Raw genomic sequence first — 18,780 nt, 5'->3', positions numbered from 1 at the left:
TCCAAAATTCATGTCTTGTGCACCAATATTCACATATATAACACAAAAATAATTGAAAACCAGTGTATGAAAAATGAAGACTTGATGCTATGCAGCACTTCAAGGGCCATTAAATTACAGTTAACAACTTTTTTATCCCATGCAATATGTAAGCAATTTAAAGTGAGCAAAAAAAGGCCACAGTATACAACAGAGATGAAACCTAACTTCTACTTGATTTTCTTAAATGTAGAGAATTGAGATTAAAAGCTATCCCAACTCCCACAACTATCTGCAGATGGGCCAAAAAGCATTCAGAACAAATTAGCTTGTTGCTTTAAGACATTACATGTCTTAAGAGCAATACTATATCCTACATTTTGGAAGAAAAAGCTCTTTCCAGAAATTAAGAGACTTACAGCAATAAAGAACTTACGGTTCAAATCTAATCAATATGATTCAAAACACAATCAGAGGTCTATGAACAGGACAGGACACATCCCAAGTCTTTAAGAGCTTTGTGAACAGTAGATCCCCATGCAGGTGAATACCCTCAGTCTGAAAAGAAACTTGTGCCACAGTAACACTGAAATGCCTAACGGGAGCACAAGTCCTGTGTCATTTAACTCTCCACTACACAGGTTTAGTTCCAAGACCACAATTCTCACAGGAGAAGGTGTAAGCAGGGAGGGGCACTTCTTACCATCAGTAATGTTATACTTGAGCCAGACACCAAAGTTACAGTTAAGAAAGAAGAAAAATTATGTAGAATGGAGAATATTATTGGACTAACACTGTAATAGAAAATTCAACTTAAAATCAAAACTAGAAGCAACAGAAATGGACAGGGAAGCCATTTTTGGAGGCGCATTCATACCTGTCAGTTGATGATGGGCTAACAGCAGCTGGTGCCTCAGATGGTTTTTCTGCTGGCTTCTCTTCTTTAGGTGAAGATTCACAGGCAACTGCATCTGGTGCTGGTGGTGGAGGGACAGGAGCTGGCACAGGGGCAGCAGCAGGGATTGGTGCAGTGACTGGTGTGGGAGCTGCAGCTGTCGAGCTAATAGTGGTAGTAGCATTTGACTGCTGAGTCGCTCCAGCTGCTGCTTTGGGCTATAGGAGGACAACAGAATTCAGACACAGCACAAAGCTCCTAAACCCATGCTTTCTATAGTCAACACATTGATTAAGTTCTGTTAAGACCATTTGTGTTTGACATTGCTGCCTCAACACCAAGCATAACATAAAAACATTGCAGGACATTCAATCTATAATGCCTCTTACTGTGTTTAAACAGGCAACTGATAGTGTCACTAAAGTACTTATTTAGACACCTAAGCAGTCACACTATTTGAGCATGAAGTGAAATGCAAAGATAAGATCTAAATATTTATAGACCACAATACTCTAAACATGAAAACAATCTTATGTTTTACAAAAGCGGATTTTTCAGAAGCAACTGAAACAGTTGTCAAAAGACATCTGACAAGCCTAACAAGCACAAGGTTTTCTCACCACTCAAATTTGGAAAAAAGTGATAAAGACAGAAATCATATTTCATTATGAATGCTATTTCCTGGAAAATAAGATGCTAAAAAATTTGAACTTAACCTGCAACAAGTTTTACTTATGCACTCTTTACACTCAAAGCACTACATAAATTACATACTTGAGTTCTGTTGTGAGCACTAAAAATCCAGCAGAATCAAGGACTACCAAATCTACAGCCACAAATTAGAATGGGTAATACTTGCCTATAATTGTGATTTAATTTCACATCTCTATTGGAAACATGAATTTTGCTTGGATGCAGTATTAATCCCATTATGTAGAAATTGCACTTTTCAGAATGCATGTAACTTGCAGCTAAGGTACAGAATTATGTTTTTGAAAGCTTTATCACTGTAGTCCCTTACCTACAAATAACCTTAAGGGCTGACAAGGCTGACCCCCATCTCTGCCTTACCAAGAGAAATATTTGAACTTTAACAAAACACAACTACTTATTGAAGGTGAATCACTTTCAGACAATGCTTGCTTAAATTAGGAAAAATGTTTCTTCTGCTATAAACAAAATGAAAGCTGTACTCTGAAATCCCATCCGCACCTGTTTCCTTGTACTGATAAATATGTCTTCTCCAGGCAGACCACAGACTAGAACGCTGTTTGTTCAGGAAGACAGCAGTAACAGTTACGTTCAAACAGAAAATCTAATAAGCCAATACCAGATAGAAGTGAAGGGCAACGGAATATAGGTTTTCTTTGTCAGAAGGAGGACCTCTAACTCCAAAATTAACTTCATATCTCAAGACAGAGATGAAGCCCGTTTTATTGAGATCCCAAGGGTCTGGAATGCCTAGAAAATCAGAGGCTTGATTCCCAGAAGCAATCTGGCGACTGGTTAAGAGGAGAGATACTTCAAATACATGTCACAGCTATTCCTGTTAATTTGCCATTGCAGTCATTCAAAACTCACGGGTTTGTTAATTGGCATATGTATCCTTTCTTTACTGGTTTAGGCTGCTGAGCTTGACAAAAGAAACAGCCATGAGTTTTGAAAAACAACATGGCAACACTGGAAGAGTTCTGTATAGAGGATTTAGTAACAAACTATCTAGGTTCCCTTCTTCCTTTTAATACTATCACTGGAAAAATAACACAGGGAGACAAGACAAAGAAACAGTAAAATCAGCCACTGGCAAATTTTTTCTTTGATGTAAACATTCAGCACAGAATAGCAACAACAATCAGCACAGGCAAACTATGACTGTGAAGCAGTATTTCCTACCTATTTGCACAAGCACTTATTTTTACTGTTGACCAAAACTTTCACACGATTACATTCCACTGGTTTTAAGGACAGGCATATACAGTCACTCATCACAATGAAAAAAAGAATGAAATTAATGCAATTTCCTTTTCAAAAATAAGGACTACTTACTTTTGTCACCATAACCACCACAAAGTTCTTCTCATCTATTTTGTATTCTTTAAGAGCAGTATCATCATTAAGGATTTTACCTGGCAAATTGAACAGATACAAATTAGAAGTTATTTAATAGATCATTAGATGATCTTGGGATTCCCTCATATAAACACAATTCCAAAAAAAAACAGAAAAAACACGTTTTATGCAGATTTATAAACATTAATAACCCTACAAAAAGTGTTTTGGCTATTAAGCTTTGGCAGTAGAGCTACAAGTAATTTTCCTCCTATGATGTCCACAGCATTAGTTGCCTTGCAGGCTATTGCCATAAGTGTTGAAGATGCTTCAAATCATTTAAAACAGAAGCATTAAATCTACAGAAAGATTTATTGGACCTTTAACACAGATACAAGTAATATAGAGAAAAGGCTTTAGCATACAGTAAGCTTAACTGAATAACTTATGCCTGCTTACACACTTTATAGACACAGTAAGAAAATTCCTTCCTGCTTATCTTCTGTTTGCCCTTCAGATGTAGTAAACTATCTACAGTTCCCCGCACAGACTAAGTTTATCTGCATTAGATAAGTTTGTGACTTTGCAACTTTAACAATTCATTCTTGAAAGAAGGCTAAAGCATTAGAAAAATCTAGAACCATTCCATATCCTGCTACTTTGACAGAAGGATGAAAAAAAAATGATCAGACAAAACCAGAAACATGTTTGGTTTACTCCCACTTTAGATGTTTCATAAGCAGAGATGGTACTGTGGCAAAGCCGATTTGCCTCATGTCTACAAGAACTCAGAAACATATTAAACCACAGACTTTTTTTTTTTTGATAAGCTGATTTAGAGGCAGGACCACAAATCAGAAAATTAAGTCTGTATTTCAGTGAGTTTTATAGCACTACTACAGAATTTTCAGGAAATATTTTACGATTTTAATTGATTCATTTTCTGAAGATGTGCCAAGGACCTATTTCAAGAGGAAAATACACATTTTCCTAACCATTCTCAGTGCTAGTGAAATACACCACTTAACTGTAACTGGCAGGACACATCCTTATCCTGATGATTGCAAGGAAATCAAGTAATGCATACGCGTCATGGCACTTGGAACACAAATGAGGTGGCACTGTCCTACTCTCTACTGGTTCCATCAGTCCTGCAGGTCAAATCCTCAAGAACATATTATATGTACTGCAGTGGTAGTAATATCTGTAGCAGACGGTGCAGCATCTGACTCAGAACCTACATAGGTTTATTTACAATTTTCTGGTTTATAGGCACTTTGGAGAAGGAGCTTGCACAATGTATATATGCAGACATCCTATCTTCTCAAGAACACACCACTTTACCCTAATACAGTTGACAACACAACAGATCTACCTCACCGCTGATTAGCATAACCTTTTTTTAAAGAAACTTGCAAGCATTTTTAGTAACAAATGGTATACTTTTAATCAGGTTCAGCTGGGATATCACTCTGCTTTAGCAAACTATCAAAATTCTAAAGCTTATTTTAATTGAAGTAAAAATGTCATCAATACACCCTTGTTGTATCTCTTGTCCAAGAAAAAAATACAATCAATCTTTCGATAGTCTTCTATTCTAAACCTTATCTCCTACATTTCCTACTTCTTGTGAGGATTATACAATACTGCAGACAAATTCTGGCTTCTGAAAATACTCGTCACATCATACGATCTTATACAACCCTTGATTTTTTTAATCACAGAAACATAATATTACGAGTTTCATGCAATTATACATATTGCACAAAGCCTTCTGCCTTGTTCATATTTCTTTATTATACATGTGACTTTTACCTTCACGTTCTTGATGTGCATTCCCTTCACTGAAGTACACAGGACATAAAACTTGCTAAGAAACATAGTCCTGAGGAGTCCGTACAAACACGGAGAGACTCCTGACCTCTCTTCCATTAGCATCTTTCTATCATGATCAGTGGCTTTAGCTTACTAGAAGTGGAAAACCAGTACTGTTTACAAAGCAGTACCTCGAAGAAGTAAAAAGACCAAAGTTTCTTTCAAGCACGGTTTGAGAGGAAAAAGCACTAGAGGGGGTACTGGAATAGAACTTTTTAAGTCTGACATGAAGTGAGAACAAAAAGATGGATCTGTGTATTAGTGCCAGAATGGACCAGCCACGTAGAAAACAGTAAAGAAGTATCGCCAAAAAAAATTCTAACTATGTTAGCTCAAATAAAGTAACTTCATGTCTTTATCTGACATAGCCTGCTTTTTGCTAGCACATAATACATGTTTCTAATGACAGAGCTTAAAAGCATTGAGAGTACCTTTGTATAGCAAGGATTTGGTGGTGGGTTTCTTTTGTTAATACACAAGAAATAATCTGATTTTTAATTCTCTGAGGTATATACATGAACACTTCAGCTATACACAGCATAAACTGAAGAAGAGTTAACCCATGAGATGTGATCTGCTTAAATCCTGTCTTCTTGTAGCAAAAGCCATTTCTACTTCATCTACCATACTCCACACAGATTAAAGCTATTAGCATGTCATGCTATAAAAGCAAAGATAATAATATGTACTAAAAACTGAAAACTTCTGATTCAAAATTAAGAGGTCCCTTTGACAATGAGGTTTGTTGGGGTTTACATTTCAGTACTTACAATCTTTAGAAGACTTAACATTCACATCAAAGTCAAGGAAGAACATAAAAAATAACGTAGATTCAGATATAGTATCTTCAGAATATCCATTACCTGCATAAATTAGTTTTTGGCCAGCTACTGGAAAAGCATCTTTCCCCCTTTCTGATTCAATCTTCTCTTTCAGCACCTTCACCTAAAGCACAGAAACAGTCTTAATGAAAGAAAAAGAAGTTTCACAATACAAACCTAGTAAGTACGCTTTGTTCTAAGTTTTAAATACTAAAAAGTAGTTTTCAGTCATATCTTGATTATGTCAAGTACATCAGTCTTCCAAAGACGTAATTGTAACCACTTGCAGAGCAACATATTCCCTTCCCAAATAATCTCTGGTGCTTAATCAAATTAGGTAAGTAATTTCTTGATGAGAACTCTTTAAGTACGAGGCTACAACACAGTGAAAAATAAGAGAAATTTGGGCAAAAATGCTTTTATCTACTGACCCATTTCCTCTCCCTGTTCTTTCTCTGAATGCAGGGGGTACACATGATATACACAGCTGACAGCTTTCTTCATCATAATGACTCTTCAGGGAATGCCTGTTTTTTTGGTAAGGTCACCATGACATTGGATTTAACTCACTGGAATGACTTGAAGCCTTGATATGCAAAGACTTGTGCAAACTGTCCAGTTGTTCTTTTTATATGAGTAGTTTTCAACTCTGTCCTCTCCCCCATAATTTTTGGAGCTTTGCATAGCATTTTTAAGCCTACACATGAAAGCGTTTTGCCTTATTTACTTGCTTACGCAGAGCACTGACATATAGTCCACACTTTCAGAGCACGACATACAATAGCTCAAATGACACTGTATCAGTTGTCATGTATCAGAATGCCCATATTCTCCAGAAAGACTGCATAACACTATCCTGAAGAGATAAAGGATGCTCCTGTAGAAGCATTTCTGTACTGATACATTTGAAATCATGTTTTAAGACAAACTGCCTGTATACAAACATTCATTCCTCTTGCTTCCTGACAGACACTCCCAATATATGTAAAAAAAAGACAACCAATCTGTTATGAACTTATTACTACAAACTGACTCCATCTTCTAAAGTGTTTTTTTCCTGAATATTCAGAAGCTTTTTTCATGAAACGCTGCAACTGAGATGCACATACCTAGACATTTAACTAGTTAAGCCCATGAAAATGTGTTTATCTTGACAGCTTAACCTGACTGGCAACTACTTGTGCCCGGTAGCTGTAGTTACTACCATTTTTTGTGAATTTTTAAAGCTGTAGCTCACTATTAGGGTTGCTTGAGTAGCAAATACACTGGAACAGTATTTTCAGGTGCTAAATGGTAAATATTTACTGAGAAGTTGAGCTTTGTGATTCTCAACATAATTAAAATCTGTCATCCACTTCACATGCCAGTCATGCTTCCTGGCTTCACTTCATTCTTCTGTTAATGATGTCTTAGACATTTGTGTTGCCTTTCCCCTTTTCCTTCATTGGTCCCCTTGTTTTTCTTCTCCCTCTTCCTCTCAGATTTTATTTCCATGTTTCTTTATCAATCTCTTTACCAGGCTAATCCTTTCAGTTTGGATGTTTGGTCTAAAAGGGATGAACCAAACTTTAACACTTACAATGGAGCTGCATCTTTTCAGCAGTATATATAAAATGGAGTGTTTGTTTTACCTGGCCTCATGACCCAGCAAAGGAGGCCTGCAGAATCAAACCTCTTCTCTAAGCTTACACCTGATGTAGGTGATTAAATCACTAGCCACACAAGGATACGGAACACAACTTATGAGTTCCCTCTATGGGACTACACCAAAATAGGAAGCCAACTCTTTTTTTCCTCAGCAGATGGGGGAAAGATGCTCTTGGTATTTGTATTATACATGCCATCCCAGCACCTGCCAAAAGCTTTAGCATCAGTCTCCAGCCAGCCAGTTGCTTTTCCACGGCAAAACTAACAGCAGCTCACTGCCATCCATAAGTCTTCAGGCAGGGTCAAACCATTACTCATGTTAATAATAATTTGCTGATAGCATCATCATTCTCATGCACTTACTTTACAAAAGCCTGTTCTAGCCCTGGATTTACATTTATTTTAAAAGAATATTTCCTTGAAAACTAAAAATTTAATTTGTGAATTCTCCCCAATTATTACTTAAGGCTGGAAGTCACTCACCTTACACTTGAACAGCCTCCTTAGGCCACGGATAAGCCATCACGCAGTTTTTCGTGAACTTCAAAGTATTGGATACTTTGGGCAACTCCAGTTAAGCGTCCTGCACCCACTAGGGCAAATTAACCCCCTGATTCATGTTAAAAGCCTGTTATGTTTTCAAATGCCTACTTTTTAACACACTGCTTACCTATTCATATATTTATGGTGGCGTACTAATCACTCAAAGATGAGGTTTCAAAGCTGCTTCTTTCATTCACAGTCACCCTATTTGTCACAGATTTGTAACAAATATTGTAATGTGATCAGCAGGTATAATCTATTTTGAGGGAGAAAATTAAGGCTTATTTCATGTCCGCTGCACTCAATCAAGCTACTGGTTTCAAATGTCTGCTTTGTCTTCCTCACGTTTTAGTGTTTGAGTTTTATTCCAGACTACAGCCTTTTTCCTACAAGGAACAAAACCAAAATCTGTTCTCTCAAATAAAAGTATCTGAACAGCTAAATGTGGTAGTTTAGATCAGGACACACTAAACGCCCGTGTTAATCACTACACAATAATAGGATCCATGTGAAGGAACCAAGATATTTACTGCAGTAAAATACTGACAGTAAAATTCCAACAATCCATTTGCCTTTGCTGTCCACCTCGTGTGCAGTGCTTCCCCACACCATGATGTGATTGATGTACTGTAAGTGACCTGGGGCGCTGCCCTGTTCCAAAACCTGCTGTATAAGTCTGCAACAAACGACAGGACTATGCTTTCACCCCTTTGGCAGGCGGCACTCCTCTCCAGACACAGGCAAACTGCACTTTACACTATGGGGCCAAGGGAATTGAGAAAAAAGTGTATTAGTTATGATGATGGGTGAACAACAAGCAGTATTCACAGAATCAGAGAATAGTTTCGGTTGGAAGGGACCTTTAAAGGGCACCTAGCCCAACCCCCCTGCCGTGGGCAGGGACACCTTCAACTAGATCAGGTTGCTCAGAGCCCCGTCCAACCTGATCTTGAACAGTTGCAGAGATGAGGCATCTACCACCTCTCTGGGCAACCTGTTCCAGTGTTTCACCACCCTCATCGTAAAAAATTTCTTCCTTATATCTAGTCTAAATCTACCCTCCTTTAGTTTAAAACCATTACCCCTTGTCCTATTGCCACAGGCCCTACTGAAAAGTCTGTCCCCATCCTTCTTATAAGCCCCCTTTAATTATTAAAAGGCTGCAATAAGGTCTCCTCGAAGCCTTCTCTTCTCCAGGCTGAACAACTCCAACTCTCTCAGTCTCTCCTCACAAGAGAGGTGTTCCACCCCTCTGATCATTTTGTGGCCCTCCTCTGGACCCGTTCCAACTGGTCCATGCCTTTCCTGTACTGAGGGCTCCAGAGCTGGACACGGTACGCCAGGTGGGGTCTCGCCAGAGCAGAATAGAGGGCCAGAATCACCTCCCTCGACCTGCTGGCCAGGATTCTTTTGATGCAGCCCAGGATACGGTTGGCCTTCTGGCTGCAAGCGCACATTCCCAGCTCATATCCAGCTTTTCGTCCACCAGTACCCCCAAGTGCTTCTTGGCATGGCTGCTCTCAATTCATTCTCTGTCCAGTCTGTATTTGTGCTCGGGATTGCCCTGACCCATGGGCAGGACCTCGCAGTTGGCCGCGTTGAACCTCATGAGGTTCACACGGGCCCACCTCTCAGGCTTGTCCAGGTCCCTCTGGATGGCATCCTGTCCCTCAGAAGTGTCGACCACACCACTCAGTTTGGTGTCATCTGCAAACTTGTTGAGGGTGCACTCGATCCCACTGTCTATGTCACGGATGAAGATACTAAACAACACTGGTCCCAATACACAATATGGGCCCCTGGGGGATACTACTCATCACTGATCTCCATATGGACGTTGAACTGTTCACCACTACTCTCTCGATGCAACCATCCAGCCAATTCCTCATCCCCCAAACAGTCCACCCTGCACCCCTCCTTCCTCGCCTGTCCCTTCTGAACAGCCTGTAGCCATTGATAGCTGCACTCCAGTCATGGGATTCATCCCACCAAGTTTCAGGAATGGCAACTAGGTCATAGCTTTCTCACAGCACGGTGGCTTCCAGCTCCTCCTGTTTGTTGCCCATCCTGCGTGAATTGGTGTAGAGGCACTTCAGCTGGGCTGTCAGCCGTGTCATCTTCTTAGAGGAACACCCCTTAATTCCTTTGAGGTATTTCACCGGTGTTTCCCTGTTGGCTCCTATTATCTCAGGACCCTCTGGCTCATCTCAGTAAGACTTCGTGTGCTGCAGTGTACCCAGCACATCTCAGAGCAACAGGCTGAGGGCCCTTGCTGAGCACCCTATCTCTCTAACTCTGGCATGTCATCCCACAGCTTGTCACAAGCAAGCCTGATATTATCCCGCTCTCCCTTCAAGTCTAGTTTAAAGCTCTGTCAATGAGCCCCACTTGCTCGTGAACAAAGACCCCCTTTCCCCTTTGAAAAAGGTGAATCCCATCCGATGCCAGCAGGACCATCGCCATGTCAACCATCCCATTATCGAAAAACATGAAATTGTGGCGGTGACGCCAGTCACAGAGCCATGTATTATTAGATTGGGTCCATCTGTTTCTTCCAATGTCGCTGCCCGCAACTGGAAGGCTAGAGGAAAAAATTACCTACGCTCCAGATTCCCTTACCCAACCGTCCCAAGGCCCTGCAGTCTCTCTTAATTACCCTTGGACTACACATTGTGGCTTCATCGCCAGCCACATGGAAGAGCAATAATGGGTAATAGTCTGAGCGCTGCACCAGGCTAGGAAGTTTCCCAGTGATGTCCTTAACCCAGGCCCCAGGGAGGCAGCAGACTTCCCTAAGAGGGACTCCCTTCTATTCCCCTCAGAAGGGAGTCACCTACAACTATAACCCGTCTTTTCTTCCTCAAGTTGGTCGTGACATGGGGGGTAGGCCTTTCTGACCTTGGCAACACCTCTGCTGTAGATGGACCATCATCCACATCATCCATTGACTGACCTTCCACATCCAAAGCCTGACAGCTGTTGTACAGAGGCACATAGGAAGGTGAGGTAGGCAACGAGGGGGTTCACCTGCCATCCCGAGCGTGGACTTGCCTCCATTCATTCTTTTCCTTTAAGCTACTGCCTTCTACCTGGTGGGGGGGAGGATCCTGGATCCTCTTGATCTTGTTTTTTTTCTGGTGGCTGTTCCTGTTTCTGTCTCAAGGAGGGCAGAGCATGGTTCCACCAATCTATCTCTTTCTCAGAGAGACTCCCTGATGCTCCTTAACCTTTCTACTTCCTCTTGTAGCTCTGCCACCAAGCTGAGCAGATCATCCACATGGACACACATCACAAAGCTGTTCTCACTACTGCCATCCATTACTAGTGAAAGGCTCTGGCATACCCTGCAGCCTGAGACCCGGACGGCAGCATGTTTGAGGGGCTCTGTGTGGGTTGCCACATCCATTCTGGCGAGTGCAGAGGACAGCTTTCTGCTGGATGGATACTATAACTAAGCTCCTTTTGAGAGGGTGATGACCATAAGCTGAAGTCACATCTTGAGCTGGTAGGATGACAACACCCTTCCTGCGCACCCTTCCGTGTGAACTGCCGCACCACGCTCTGTTTGCCCACTCTGGTCGCAGTGGTGCTGGTCGCTAGCACTGCCTAGGCTGCTCTGTATAGGTGTGGTGGTGGCCGTCGCTGCTCCGGCAATGCCCAGGCCTCGTCAGCATTTCCTGCGAGAGCTGCTGGCTCCTGGCGGGTCTCTCCGCTGCCCTGGCATTTCCCTGCCTCAGGAAATCCCCCTGCATGCCATGCTGCTCCACTGTGGATCAGGCCAGCTCCAGAGCAGCTCCCTTCAGCTTCAAGTTTATACTGTAGTTCTAGCACATCTGGTACGGCCACACTGGAGGGTGCTGTTACCTCACATTCAAACCTTAAAGCGTACAGTTAATCTCCAATCCCCATTGGGTTTTCACACAAGTTAGACACAGTTGTTGAAGGGTGAATGAATTCATGCAACCACGTCTTGACTTTCAAGTTCTTTGATATGACCACGTATGGGACAAAGCGAACCTCTGTTGGTCCAGTACTGTAATTGGTGCTCCATCTGAGCTGCAGCCAGCACTAATCAAAGGGATACTTGTAGTTCTACTCCTAATGCTCCTTCTAAGAGGTCAGGCAGTTGAGGTATCAAAGGGGTATCATTACTCATTTCCACAGTAGCAATGCTAAATACTCAACGTGCTCGTGGATCCTTAAAATATCTGTTCCTCAAAAAAGTCAGTGCCCAAGATGCAAAGGTAAGTCCCATCACAACATCATGAGGTTTACAGCTTCCTTTAGTGAGACTGAATTCAGCTTCTACTACATGCAGCTTCTGCTGGCCTATATAGAGTAGGAGTTAATGTTAACTATGAGTTACTGTTATCATATATGCACTATTAATACAGAAGCTCCAGTAGGAGTACTGCATGCACTGCCTGCTAGACTCGTACCCCAAGCATGAACACTCAGGTTCCACAAGATTACACCCGGGAAAACTAACTCAGCAGCCACAGGCAGTCTCAGCCTCGTGGATGTTCAGAAGACTGCACTTCAGCTGCAGAATCCCTTTCCACAGTCCAAAAACCCCCTTTGGATCCCACTTCTGGCATCGTTTTTATTAATGTAGTGGTTTAGGTCAGGACAGACTAAACACATACATTAACTACTACGCAATAATCGGATCCATCTGAAGGAGTTTGGTATGTATTGCTTCTGTGAAGTAGTTCTTATGCAAATAACACTACAAAGTTAAGTGAAAGCAGTCATCTCTGCTTCCCCTTTGCTTTCTGACAGGAGTAGGGCTGCCAGCAGTCAGGAGGAGCAGCGTGCTGAGTTGGTGGTGCCAGCTGCCTTTGTTTGGAGCGTGGTGACCCCAGCTGTGCAAGCTTGGTCAAGGGCATCCCTAGAGGTCTTCCACAGCCAGGTGTCATGAACCACAGTGGTACTGAACATAGGAACAAACTACACATTTCCTCCTCAAAGAACAGCGGCAACCTTTGGCTAAAGCCTGCCATGGCTGTGACTAGCTTCTTAAAGGAATTAGAAAAAAATGGAAATGCTGAAGAAAGAAGGCCATTAGAGTTTTCAGTACTGGTCATCTTTATTCTCTGTACTTGCCATATATGTCAGCCAGTTTAAGAACAGATCATATACTAAATTCAAACACAAATTACTGCAGTTCTCTAAGACATTTCTCCAGCTGACAGTTTACAGAAGTCTAAAACAAACTTAAGCTTAACATACCTCAGCTAATTTACAGTATTTCGCTAACTATATCCATAGACACACTGCCATCTGCAAAGGCAAAGATCATTAACATAGGCCTCTCATTTAAATGGACATTCACTCTACTGTGAACTTTTGCCATTCCAAGATATCTAACGTGTTTTGGTGATTCACAGTAACTTAACACATCATGAGCTCCAGATAATTTATTAAAAATTCTGTAATACAGTTCAAGTTGTTCCTCTAAAACTGAAAACATAGAAAATAGTCAAATGACTTCCAGAAAATACATTTCAGAACATTGTTTAACTGTTTTATACAGAATAGTAATTTACATAAGGGAATCTGCCATATCTCAAATGAATTCACTTAAGTGATCATATCTATTCAAAGGAGCAAATGAAAAGGACTTCTACTTAAGCCAACTCTTAACTACTATAGCTTGAATCTGCAAGAGAATGCAGCCAGCTGCTGATGTCAGCATCCTCCTGTTAGAGGCAGAAGTTCAAGAAACACTCAGGCTAAAATAAGTTTTTATAAACACTGCCTGCCTGTCCTTTTGGCTTATATCACTGCCTAGCCTAAGAGGCCAGAAACACTTCATTTGCAGAGGATACAACACTAATTCTCAGAATAAAAAAGGAATAGATAACATCAGATGCATGTTACTGTTAAATTGGATGTCAGCGGCATAAAATTTCCTCTTGCAGTTCTAACTGGAGTAACTGAAGACTTAGCATCCACTAACAAGACGATACCCGTGCCCTTAATTCTGCCAACAGAAAAGAATACCTAAGATAGCTCCCTAAACAACATGTGTGTCACTAGACACGGTAAGTCTTCATTTGTATTTAAATTGTAAATGCTCTTCTCCAACAGAAGAGGGGAAAAAAAAAAAAAGCAGCCCGCTCACTGCTCTTCAGAAAGGCAGCTGCATCTTCCAGCTAGTGGCACAGTGAGCTGCTGAAAAGAGCAAGATCCTAAACTTTGCCTCTGGCAAATAGGTCGCTGAGAATCTAGACTTCAGCATCACCATCAGTTCAGGGTTATTAAGTGAAAATTAATTTTGGGAAAGCACACCCAACACATTGATCTGTCAAACTTAGAAAGCAGGTTTAAGATATACGGTCAACCTCTGCATCCCTAACATTATGACATATTTTTCTCAAAAATACAGATCCATAAACCAAACCTCCAGGCTACCTAGCTTTATTGCACTTGATCAGAGTTCAAAATATATTTCAGCCCTCAGAGAATCCCATTTTTCTTCTGCCCTAATAAATTTTGCAGCAAAGGGAACCCATACTTTATGACAATACCTTTAAGAATGAGCGTCAATTCACCTGCAAACACTTACCCTAAAGATTCAGAAACAGCACACTTACACACTGCAGTGGCCAACTTGCAAGACCAGATGATTTTCTTCTGCCCCCTATGAATTTAGATGCGAAACTCTTACTATTCAGAGATTGTACTGAACACAATGTCCTCAAGAATAGATGCCATGCAGTCTGTTTAATTAAGAGTCAGAGCTGATCGACTCCTAACTGAAAAACTGAGGTCTTCCAAAGAAATACCAGTCCCTAACTGCATCCCAGCTGGGCATCCTAAAAACGGGTGACATGAAACTGCTAAGTTGCCCAGTTGTTCCCTACAGTTATTTTAGCCAGCTAAGCAAGCAGGGCTTGCTAGGTTCCATCTAGGCAAGTAGTTCCCATAGCTCAGTACATTGAGCAAATTCCCTCTCTTCCCTCTCACACACCAATTTCCATTTCTCCTACCTTATACAGAAGAGGAAAAACAGAAGAGGAAAAAATGAAACAGAAGAGGAAAAAAATCAGCTGATTCAGAGACACATTTCATAATTCCTGATAAAAAAAGCAAACAGCATACCTCCATCAATTTTAATTTATAATTACACAGGCTGTACAACACAGGCAAGATGAACTTCTAAATTTCTTGACATCTATGGAGAGGCTGAATATAAAACTGACAAGGACCCCTTCCAACATCGAGCCACATACCCGCCTTCCACACTAAAATCTTCATCAGGAATCTGATCCACCTTCACCTCAAGACAAGGAAGGTCATTTGCTACTTCTTCTATCACAAGGCTGCTACAAGGATTATTCTGATGTTGGAAGCCTTTTCCTAATTTCCAGCCCAAATTAATTCATAGACTATTAATACTCATTTGTTCTTATGCTGATGTTATAATTCAAGAATGAATAGCCTTCGTACCTCCCATGGTGCTTACCACGCAAAATATTTATACAGCATTATCGAATCTTTCTCCCAGCTTGTGAGCTAAGCCAGCCAGGGCCCTTTAGTTTCCTTTCACGTTGGAGTCTCAGTCTTTCTTCCACATCCTCCTAGCACCATACCTTTCCTCCACCTGCTCTGGTGGAAATTCATCTCCCTTGCGAACAGGTGATCAGCACACACGTAGTAGAGTGGCATCACTGCTCTTATTGGAATTTCCAGGATCTATGAGCATCAGGGCTTCTAGTGAATCAACTCATTAATCTATGCTGCTCATTTGACTGCCATTTCCAAAAGACTGACCCTCAATCAGCCAGACTGACCCCAGGCAGCTGAGTACAAACGTTAAACTTCGTGTTCTTCAATTCCATCATGTGTCTATTGATTTGTACTCAAAATTATTAAATTCTTATCAAATCAATACAAGGATTATGAAGAGAGAGATCCCAAAACTCACCCTGAAAGACCTTCACTACCAACCTGCCTACAGTTGACCTGTTTCTCTTTTTGAGAAGAAACTCCAAGCAGAGGGATTTTTTTAATCTACCTTACAATTCTCTACCAATCTCCATTTTTTCTGTAATAGACTGACAGGTTTCTCCCAGACTTCGGGAAAAGTCATCGTTTAGACAAGGACAAAAACTTTCAGTCCAAAGGGCTTTGCTCTCCTCCTCCTCCTCCCTGAAGGAGGACATGCTAGTCTAAACACTTCTGTTTAGAATTTAGGCTTAATATTCCCAAGTTTTCCCTCCCACTGCCCTTGAAATTGTATTTACCACACATTATACTGCCATATAGACACTGCTCTAAGTCAGGTGAGGATGATGCAGTTGTATCAGACAATAAACCAGTTAATGAAGCAACAAACGGACCAGTGCAACAAGTTTTACTATCCTTAATCAAACTCCATGATCAGCAACAGATTAATGGCATATATTGTGCCTACTATTGAAATGTGCAGAGGATAAGAAACTACTTAGCTCATAAGTAAATGCTTTACAGTCGCTTTACTGGTAGGATCACATTTGGTTCTAGCTACTTCCTTCTATAAATAATAAAAGCACATTTTGCTGGCACAAACCTACATTTACAGTAATCTCTTATATTGTCTTCCTAAACAGGACACTCATATTTAGTCAGGAGACCGCTTTGACAGTTGAACAGGTTTGGGACCTGCCCTACTTCAGGTCCCAAAGGTATAGCAGATACGGTAACTGAGAAGAACCATAGGAGAGGAAATGTCTTGTGAATCCAGTCAGGTTTACGAGGTTAGTGAGTGTCTGGGAAAAAAACGATTTGTACTCAACTGAACAAGGCATTTAAAATTATTTCAATATTTAAAAACAGCCTCACGGACATTATAAAGCATTCATAAACTTCTGTATTTACTGTTTGCATTTACCATGCTGAAGTTTGTACACAAAGAAAGAAGCAGCATGGTCTGGAAGACAAATAATCTGGAAATGGCAAGGTACAAATCGAAATTTACTTTCGACATTTACTTCCTGAGCAATTACCTCTCCCTTTCTCATTTCTTCTCCAAAATTGAGCTTATCTACACCTAGGTGAAGTTTATTGGTCTAATAGTTGCTGTTATACATTGCCCAGAGATCAACAAAATTAATTTCTGATCTCAAAGTTGGCCTCTACACACTTCTACCCTGCATTTCAAAATTGATCTAAGCCCTGTTTAAAAGAGGAGATGCTAGGGCCAGTTTTCTGATGCTAAATAGTGACTACAAGAGCTGCATACATGCAGCTTTGTACTAACACATGAACACATAGATTTCAACGTAAAGCAGAGCTTTAAGCAACAGGAAAAAAAAAAAACTCAGCTATCTGCATCTTTCAAAAAAAGCAGAAAGATGTGGCTATTGACAGCTCTGAGTGCTCCCTCTGAACCCACAAGGGCTTGTTTTAAGCAGAAAGCTTACATTCTCTGAGTGGTGACTCTTGCATGGTCATGTTGATTAGCATAAACAACCCTCCAGTACCTTTAAGCAGACAATTTTTAGAACGAGGACATTCTCCACAAACGGATTTACGAGTGTAAAAGCAATATAGTTGTTTGAGTATGAACAAAATTGATGAGACATTTTAAGTAATTATAAAAAGACACTTAAAAAGAGAACTTTCCCAATACTGCATACTGACAAACCAGTCAAAGGGGTAAAATAAGTTTTATTTAGATATGCATTAATGGCCTTCATTTAGATAAGCAAATAAAAAACAAGTTAGAAATACAAAGTGTGAAGTTCAGACATTCAAGTTGGGAGGATGGGGATAAAGATTTCAGCCCTAGTTCTGTTCCCTTCCCTGAGCTTAACGTGCATCTGATACAAAAACACAGGGAATGACAGAGACAGGGAGAACTAGATTCAATTAGTCTTTAGACCACACTCTGACTCGGCATGCTTATAGCAGTCACAAGCCCTTTCCTCTTCTTTTCACGTTCATTTGATGCTCCCTGCAGGGCAGCATGCAGAGGAGAGCCACTGAGGCCTCCTGTCTGGCCCTTACAGGGCCTAGATAAGACATGCTGCACCTCACCATATCCTGTAAAATAAAGTGACCAAAGTTACAAGCCTTGGTGGGAGAAGACATTGGCAGCCATTTCCTTCAGTCCTGTAAGTTTTCATAGCCTTATAAATTTCCCTTCAGGAAAGTATTTTCCTATGTCTCACAAATACAATGAAACTATTTTCAAAAGCTTTGCCAGTAAACGTGCCTTTGTATGCACAAGGGCAGCAATGAGACTGTAGACAGTAGCATGGTCATCTGTTTGTATTATTCGTTAATTAACATGTACTCTCCACTCCCTGTAAGTTCCAAAGGGAAGACCTTCCAGCCTGTTGTTATCCGTATCAAGGACAAATATCTTTGCCTACCAATCATCCCTGCAAAACAGACTTTAAATATAAGACACAATTATGTACAGAGCTATCCGTAAGTGCGCGCAACCTGTATATTTAACTTCTCAGCTTACTGGCTACCTTGGGAATGGTGGTCCAAGAAAGTTTGGATTGTTGAGAAATACAGAGCATAATATTGACAAATTATTAAAAGTACAAAGGTCACTTTTTCTTGCTGACAGCTAAACTGGATAAGAACATTCCAAATAAAACAGTTGTAAAGTTATGGTCACAGAGCCAATGCATTTGAAAAATGGCTAACATGTAAAAATATATTCTAATATGAATAAAATTAGTTGTATTCATAATTTATGCTATCTTAACCTTTCCTTTATTAAATTTTAAAGAATATGTGTCATCTTCCCCAAAGTTCTTTGGAAATTATATTAGAACACTCATTAGAATTTAAGGAAAATATTCTTGAATATGTGAAAGCCTAGCCTTCTCCAGCCAAGAATTAGAACAACGTCTCTTGCTTGCAAATTCTAACTCTAGCCAGGAAACAGGGAAAAAGACTAGCTACCGAAGAAAAGCACTAGCAAAAAAATCCCAGACAGTTAATAAAATAAACATGAATTATCAG

General features: G+C 40.6%; 1 protein-coding gene across 5 annotated transcripts in view; it reads right to left on the bottom strand.

The window, feature by feature from the left end:
- RAD23B (RAD23 nucleotide excision repair protein B) overlaps nt 1–18,780 on the bottom strand; it is a 41,818-nt gene that overhangs the window by 17,564 nt on the left and 5,474 nt on the right. For 2 of the 5 annotated variants that reach the window (XM_075136860.1, XM_075136862.1), the window contains 3 exons: nt 5,662–5,743; nt 2,921–3,000; nt 857–1,092 (listed from right to left, as the gene is read on the bottom strand). In XM_075136860.1, coding sequence (XP_074992961.1) covers nt 857–1,092; nt 2,921–3,000; nt 5,662–5,743 — 398 coding nt within the window. Of the gene's footprint in view, nt 1–856; nt 1,093–2,920; nt 3,001–5,661; nt 5,762–6,924; nt 7,092–7,749; nt 7,962–18,780 lie in introns of those variants that run through there. The other 3 variants (XM_075136863.1, XM_075136861.1, XM_075136864.1) reach the window with 3 other exon arrangements.

This window comes from Calonectris borealis, chromosome Z, assembly GCF_964195595.1.
Source record: "Calonectris borealis chromosome Z, bCalBor7.hap1.2, whole genome shotgun sequence".
In the NCBI taxonomy this organism is placed as follows: Eukaryota; Metazoa; Chordata; class Aves; order Procellariiformes; family Procellariidae; genus Calonectris; species Calonectris borealis.
The sequence above is the reverse complement of the archived record's forward strand: the minus strand, read 5'-3'. Positions and strand labels throughout refer to the sequence as shown.